Source organism: Lipotes vexillifer, unplaced genomic scaffold (assembly GCF_000442215.2).
Source record: "Lipotes vexillifer unplaced genomic scaffold, Lipotes_vexillifer_v1.1 scaffold164, whole genome shotgun sequence".
NCBI classification, from domain to species: domain Eukaryota; kingdom Metazoa; phylum Chordata; class Mammalia; order Artiodactyla; family Lipotidae; genus Lipotes; species Lipotes vexillifer.
Window position 1 is genome coordinate 3729119 of NW_006789313.1, and position 8282 is coordinate 3737400.

Below are 8282 nucleotides of genomic sequence, written 5' to 3' on the forward strand. Positions count from 1 at the left end.
TCTCATAGGGCCATGGTGGAAGTGAACAGGGTATCATAGAGCCTTTTATATATCCCAACGATTTCCATGTTGGCATTCTAGACTCTGCAAGTAAGAAAATACAGAAGTTTCTTTGTGGTGCAATTTTTATACATAAATATTTTCTTAATATTATGAGTTGTTTTCAAAATATGTGATTCTTTCATTAAATTCACAAATATTTGTGCTTTTCTACTCAGTGCCAGGCACTGAGGATTCACGGGGAAACGAGAGGCCTCCGCTCCTAAGGAGCTTCGAAGCTGAGGAAGCAAATAGTTAAAATGATCGATACTTAGAATGTACAGTAGGCCGCCAGTGCCATTAATCCTTGTGAAATAATCTGTGGACGGTCTCGTCATCCAAATAGCCCACTTATTTTTCATTTAAGAGATGCTTTGGGGTAAAGCCTTAGAATGAGCTCTGTTACCCATGTCTGTATATATTTAGCAGGTAGCTCTAACTGTATCAGTTCCCAAAATAGTGCCTGATGTTCAAGATGAGTAGCTAGGCCACATATTCCTTTTTAAAGCAATAAATGGTTATGGATTGTCCTCTGCAGTCATATCTGCACTTAAACGTGGACCATGAAATCTGCTGGACTGCACTCTGTCCCACGTGCTCCCGCGCTTCTCTGTACCAGTGATGTGCACAGAACACTGTGGGGCTGTCATCAGCTGCCTAATGATCTACCTCAAATAGGGCTGTCAACCATTTTGTTTTGTCCCAAAGAGTCCTTTGCGAATGACCCAGAGAGAAGAGGGGGACCCAAGGTGCCTCTGGCCATCAACTCCGAGATGGCGAAAACGGACGCTCCAGTCCTTGGGCTGGGAGCCAGGGGGTAAGAAAGGAGCAGTAGGGATAGAATAGGCAAACCCCGTTCATTTTCAAGTTCAAAGTTCTTTAGCTAGCAGAGTACAGAAAGAACTTTACTTTGTCAGAGGCGACAAAGCCTGTGATAATATGAAATCTCATCAAAGAGAGCTGAAGCCTGTATATTCTTGTTCAGGGACAATCAGTCAACACCACCACAGGCTCAAGCTATGACAGGAGCAGCTGGTGCTCGTGAACCACATAGTTTGCAGGGATGCTGATATACGATATACCTTGGATTTTAATCATTTTCTCCCCTCTGCTACAAGTTTGGGGATGATGGTCACTCCTTCCATTGTTATAGTCATGGGACGCAGGGAGATTTGGTTTTATTTGTTCTTAGTTCTCCGGCTGTTCTCTCTGGCATTGTGCTCTGTGATTTGGTTACTTTGTAAGTTGTATGGCCACGTGAGAGGGCTGAGATATATCTATTTTTATCGACACCATCACCATGGGCCTTAGAGTCTGGAAGACAAGTTTCAGACCTATTGCTAAGGTCAGTCTCTTGGAGGCAAGAGCCAATTTGGCACCATGGTAAAGAGGACAGGCTCCTGATTCATGAAATCCTAGGTTCAAGGTCAGAATCTGTCACTTCCACGCTATGCAGTGTTATTAGTTAACCTATCTATGCCTCAACCGCTTTATCCACAAATAGGGAGAATATTAGTACCCATCCAAGGGTGGCTGTAAGGATCAAACTGAGATTTTGGAACATGGTGGCACATAATGGCTGTTCATTAAATGGTCATTCATTAAAATTGGCTAATTCCTTAGAGCTTTGGTCTCCTCATTCTTAGAATGGTTGTGTTGATGTGACTGTTAAATAATCTGGGGGGAAATTTCAGCAGAGTGTCTGGTATAGAGTGAATGGTTATTATTATCAGTAATAATAATAACTAAGCAACAGAAACTAAAAAATTTTGAAATGGACTCCCTCATCATTGCTTATTCCCTATTACTTCGTGATGTCAACGTCTGTTCTCTTTTGATGAGATTACTCAGTTCTGACTCACCAGTGAAGCAGTGACCCTTTCTACAATAACTGTTGTTACATGAGAGTAGAGAAATCTCTTCTTTTAATCGGATTCCATATCCCAATCAGTCAACGTGATTTTACCAAACACATTATGTTCCCAGCTTGGATGGGAAAGCAGTTTTCTGCTCTAGCAGAGTTTGTAAATAACTTGGGTTACAAGGTGAAAACACGCCCATTCAATAAATTATAACTCGGTGTATAATGTGTATAAGGTGCCATGCTTGTGAGTATCCTGATAGGTGTAAACTTGAACCAGATGGGGATCCTGCCCTCAAGGGGTACAAAGTCAACCAAGAGGAGCTGAGAGAGTCCATGGATATAGAGCCTGGACTGGATACCAGGCTCTACCCCTTGCCACCATGAGACCTTAGGCAAGTTACTTAACTGCTCTGCACAGGGGCTTCTCATTTGTCAAATAGAGATGACAATAGTACCTACATCATAATGTTGATGTGAAGCTTAAATGGGTTATTGTGCATAAAGCACAGTGCCTGTTACACAATCAGACATTAGCAAACGTGAGGCGTTTCCAAATATAAAATGTAGCTGGGGATAAGACATGCATATGAATAATCATAATGCAAGAGTAGGGTGATAATTGCTATGGAGGTTCGGCAGGAGAGGTGAGATGACCTGGGCTTCATAAAGAATGTGGTATTTGAGCCAAGCTTGGGAGGCTAGGGAATCTACGAACTTGGAAAAATAGGGCAAATCATGGCAGCTTTAGAATTAGAGACAGCATGAGTAAGGGCATGGAGGTAAAGAAGGCCAAGGACGTCTGTAGGGAAGAACTTGGGAAGATAAGTTGGAAGGTGAAGGTCCTTATATGCTAGTTCAAGACATTTATATTTGTTTTATGGATAGTGTAGACAGTCATAGTGGATTTTAAGCAGGAAAATGATAAGGTAGGAGCTATGCCTCCAGGAACAGACCAGAGGAAGAATGTTCTGGGTGTTGTTATAGCCTTGTCCTGAGCTCTAGAGCTCCAGTCTCTCCTTCCTCTGGCCCATTTGCTGTAGGATAGGAGGGAGAGGAGGCTCATAGATAGACAGGGGGTGATGATGCTGAGCCTGGGCTGCAGAGGGGTTGGATGTGTCATGAACAAACACAGGAAACATAAAATAAGTGTAGATGGAAAAGGAAGCCTTTTGATGCATTGGGACATGTTGCTTTGAGGTGTTGATAAGTCCGTGGATCAACCTAGGAATAGGTGGAGGTTTGGGACCTTGGGATGCCTTCAGGTTGGAGGTACAGATGGCATAACGACTTCTCAGAATAAAACTGGAAGCCTGAAGAATGGATGGGATTGCTAAGGGAAAATGACAAAGACCTATCCTTGGGCGATCCCTATATTTAGGGGTGGCTGGAGAAAGGGAACATGGGAAGGATCCATTGGAAAGGGTAGGAGAACTAGGAGAATACAGAGTCGAATGAAGGAATGGAGGGATTTCTAGAAGGAGCATTTCATGGAGGCTGAGCAAGACTTATTTGGGAGACAGTAGGCAATAGGAATGGAGGAGAGATAAGGTTAGAGGTGGAGGGGAGAACTCAACAGTGGTGGGGAGGGACGCTTTAAAAGCCAGACAGAGGGCTCCCCTGGTGGCGCAGTGGTTAAGAATCCGCCTGCCAATGCAGGGGACACGGGTTCGAGCCCTGGTCCGGGAACACCCCACATACTGCGGAGCAACTAATCCCGTGTGCCACAACTACTGAGCCTGCGCTCCAGAGCCCATGAGCCACAACTCCTGAAGCCCGGCACCTGGAGCCTGTGCCCTGCAACAAAAGCCACCGCAATGAGAAGCCCGTGCACCGCAAGGAGGAGTAGCCCCCGCTCACCACAACTAGAGAAAGCCTGCGCACAGCAACAAAGACCCAACGCAGCCAAAAAGAAATAAATAAAATAAATAATTATTTTTTTAAAAAGCCAGGCAGAGACCTTTTGACTTATTTGGTAGAAAGCCAGAAACCTTTATGTGATCTTACAGAGATTATTTCCTGGGGACCTAGGGGATACATACCCCTCACCCTTAACGACAAAGGCTGGGTCTGAAAGGTCTTACCATTACTGATTATTGTGCCCTCTTACAGATGGAAGGTATTATTATTTGATATTGACTGTGTTGGATCTGCTGTTAAGTCCTACAAAAAAGGACAAATTTTATGGTCTGGCTCCAGTGAATAAAGGTTCAAACAAGCTGAGAATGCATTACCAAAAAAAAAAAAAAAACCCCATAAATTTATAGTAGAGCAAAACTTCAAAGTTGTGTCGTTTTCTCTATCAAAAAATCAATCATTTTCCTTGCTGGGGTGGTGGAAATAATGGAGATGGCAGTGCCCTCTTGGAACTAGATGTCTTGATGACGGGGAAAGCAAGAATAGTGAAAGAGAATGAGAACGCAAGCAAGCGAGGAGATTGCATCTATAGAGTGAGATAGTCTAGTTTGGGATTTTAGAATTGGAATCGTTCTAGGTTATGACAGGGAATGTTCATTAGAGTGTGTTACTAAAAGAGAGCGGCAGTCTTTAGGTCTAGGTGTTCTTCTTGAATAGGTTGTCCACATGAACCTTGAAGCTACTTGAGATGATGGCTGAAGCGGAGTAGAGAAAGGCTGTGGGCTGGGCTTTCAGCTGTCAGCTCCATCATGACAGTATTAACAGATCTCCTCTTATAAAACCTGGTGTACTCCACGGTAGCCTGGAAGAATTCTGTGCCCTTGGAAGGTAGTCGGTACATGTGTGGTGAAATCACACAAAAATGTTTATCAAATTTCCTGATTGTCATTAAGAGTCAGATAAATGGTGGGAGAAGTAACTAGTCTGTTGATAGATTGCCAGGGAAGATGTGGAGATTGGCTATCATGTGTCTCAAACTAGAAGGGTGTTTGTACCTGAGTAGAAGAGGAATGATCTGAGTTGGCATTGGACGTGAGGAGAGCGTGAGCTTCTGGGGAGACGAGATAACAAATGTGGAAGAATTTCCAACCTTCAATTAAAGGGGCTTCCTTGGAAATGGAATTATCTGGAAATTCCCAGGTTTGCTTTAAATCAAAGGGAGAAAGGAAGTGAGATAACAAGAGGGGAGAAAGGAAGTGAGATAACAAGAGGGGAGAAAGTATACATCAGTATAGGGATCAATAAACTAGATAGGGCTGGTAACTCGGCGGGGACTTGTGTTCTGTGTTTCACTAGGGAGTGAGAGAATTCATGAGATGGGTTAAATTAACTCATCTTATGATTCCAAATGGTGCAGAGATTTCCGGGTCAAGCACTCCAAGGATCCAGATGTCTGTCTATTGAAGGTTTGTGGAGATAATAGCTGCTGTCTGGAGCGAAGGCAGGTAAGGGCTGCCACGCCAGATGGTGTCTGTAGCCAGGTCAGCACGGAGCATACGGTTCCAGACAGCATGTGGGAAAATGCGAAAGTGTTTGGAGAAGGGTGAGTTTGACCCAGAGTCCCACACCACCTGTGTCCCCCACAGTGCTGACTTGGACAGCACCTGTACGTGGGTGCTCTTTAGGAAGTGGTTGCTGAGCCAGGGCAATTCTTTTTTTTTTTTTTTAATAAATTTATTTATTTATTTTTTGGCTGCGTTGGGGCTTCGTTGCTGTGTGCGGGCTTTCTCTAGTTGCGACGAGCGGGGGCTACTCGTCGTTGCGGTGGCTTCTCTCTGTGGTGGAGCACAGGCTCTAGGCACGCGGGCTGCAGTAATTGTGGCTCGCGGACTCAGTAGTTGTGGCTCGCGGGCTTAGCTGCTCTGCGGCATGTGGGATCTTCCCAGACCAGGGCTCGAACCCGTGTCCCCTGCATTGGCAGGTGGATTCTTAACCACTGCGCCGCCAGGGAAGTCCCCAGGGCAGTTCTTTGATTTCATCAGTTGATTGGCAGCCTAGGTTGTGAGGTTGTGAGTTATAGCACAGGTCAGTTTCAGAAGACAAAGATCCCAAGGCAGCTAGTGCAAGGTGGTTTGGGCACTTTGGGGGTGGAAAGAGCATGGGAAAGGAGATCATGGACAGAGATTCTCTAAGACACATATTGAAAAGAAAACCCTGTCGACTTTCACTAGTTCGTGAAAAGTCTGGTCCGTAGAACCACTCCCGTGATTTCCAGATTTTCCTGTTTTCACTGGGGAGTGGTGCGTAGGTGGGAGATATTTAGATATTTCTCAACAGGGGTCCTCTTGACATTCTGGACAGGTAATTTATGTGTTATGAGGACTGCCTCTTGCAGTACAGACCATTGAACGCCCACGGCCACTGTTTTGTAGCACTCTTCCATCAACTCAGAGTTCTCCCCCACAGCCTGTGCCCCTTAGGGAGGATGGTATCACCGCTGGTTGCTGTGGGATCTGGGGGAGACTCCCCCCGGGGAAAAACCTCATCCTTGTCAGAGATTTCCCTGAACCCACATTTTGAGAATAGTGGTATTCTGGAGTTTTCTTCTGTCTCAATTCAAACGAAGACTGAATTCTGGCTTCACTAGATGCAGAGGCTTGAATTTATTACTGACTCAATTTAGTGATGAAGTGACGTTTCAGTGCTAGTGCAAGTGTGGAGCTTTGTTTTATTCCCTCAGTCTGCACCTCATGTGTCTGTGGTTTGTGGCTTCTCGAATTTCCCTGCTGCCCCTAGCCCAATCCCTGGGCACCTACAGCCGTCTTTCTGGGGCTTGGTTCTGTTGACTCTCTTCATGTTCCCACCAAGTAGAGGATTTCATTTTTCCACATGACCACATATGCTGTAGACACAGGTGAAGAAAAACCGTGCCTACTTAGTATGCCTTTCCAATACTCCAGGACAGACACTAACACCGGGCACATGGGAGTGAGACAGGGAACAGGACAGCCATTGCTAAGGAGAAAGCTCCACCTGGTGCTTCTCTGGTTACTCCTTTTTTTTTTTTTTTTTTTTTTTAACATCTTTATTGGGGTATAATTGCTTTACAGTGGTGTGTTAGTTTCTGCTTTATAACAAAGTGAATCAGTTATACATATACATATGTTCCCATATCTCTCCCCTCTTTCGTCTCCCTCCCTCCCACCCTCCCTATCCCGCCCCTCCAGGCGGTCACAAAGCACCGAGCCGATATCCCTGTGCCATGCGGCTGCTTCCCACTAGCTATCTACCTTAGGTTTTGTAGTGTATATATGTCCATTAACTTCACCATGCCTGGAAATCTTTTTGATGTTTGCAACCCAAAGTCAGGCGGTAGCGGAGAGAGAGCGTGTGGACTGACAGGTGGGAGGGGTAAGGAGGGAGTGGTTGGTAAGGAGGTTTTCCTCTCCACCTCAGGCAGGGTTGCGCACGAGGTGAGCATATTAGTGTAAATGGAGGTCAGCCTCATTTCTGGACCATCAGCCAGAGGAATGCCATTCAAACAAGGTGTCTGCAGTTGGAGGAGGGCTGCTTTTGAGACTGATGCCTCCTTGGGAATCCATAGTGGCTCCCCCACTCGGCCTTCAGCATCTCCTTCCAGCCTGGCTCCTCCAGGTTTCTTTCTGTCTTCCTTTCCCGTATGTCTGACACCCATCTGCTGCCTCTCTCCACAGCCTCCTCTATCACCTCCGGCAGGTGCGTTATCACTGCATGCACCCCCTCCCCCCGACAAAACACGTCTCTTCTCTCCCTGACATAAAATGGACTTTCCCTCCACAAATCCCACCTCCCTCAGATCTCTGCTGTTGTCTCTGTCTCCCTCCACCTCACCTCATTGTTTCATTGTTTCTTAGGTTTACTTTCACCGTCACTCAAGTGTTGAAACCAACTGCTCGCTTGGATGGTGGGCAGTTTGTACATTTCACAAGTGAGCCTCACGCTGCGTATTTAAGTAGTACCTCTGTTCCATGTACTTGCTCTCTCTGACCCCACCCCAGATTTGAGGAGAGTCCTAACTCAAGGGAGGAACTCAGTTGTGCCACGTGAAGAACGAAGTCTCCTTTATCTAATATTCAAAGGCATGCGCCCCTCAGCGCACCTGATAAAGGCACAGCGAGGTGCCCTGGGGGCTTGGCTCCGCGTGGGGGTGTAGCCCCCTCACTGCTCACATGGGTCTCTGTTCCCCCGGCAGGAAGATGAAGTGGTCCTCCAGTGCATCGCCAACATTCACAAGGAACAGAGGAAGTTCTGCCTGGCAGCTGAGGGACTTGGGAATCGCCTGTGCTTCTTGGAACCCACTTCAGAAGCCAAGGTGAGGTTGACTGTCTGCCCTGCACCTTCCCGTTTGGTACCCCAAAGTCGTCTAGGGGATGGGACTGCTGGGATATGGTGGTGAGGGTGATAAGGATGGTGAGGAAGAAATCTGAAAGGACACATTTATTTTTAAAATGGGAAGCAGATCAGAACACTGTCGTTCAGTGTTCAG

General features: G+C 46.1%; 1 protein-coding gene across 1 annotated transcript in view; it reads left to right on the top strand.

Moving 5' to 3' along the window:
* The first annotated feature begins 812 nt into the window (after nucleotides 1–812).
* The window catches only part of RYR3 (ryanodine receptor 3), a 394047-nt gene continuing 386577 nt past the window's right edge, over nucleotides 813–8282 (top strand). Inside the window, exons 1-4 of the mRNA XM_007462557.1 lie at nucleotides 813–856; nucleotides 5175–5360; nucleotides 7471–7492; nucleotides 7950–8108. Coding sequence (XP_007462619.1) covers nucleotides 813–856; nucleotides 5175–5360; nucleotides 7471–7492; nucleotides 7950–8108 — 411 coding nt within the window. The remainder of the gene's footprint in view (nucleotides 857–5174; nucleotides 5361–7470; nucleotides 7493–7949; nucleotides 8109–8282) is intronic.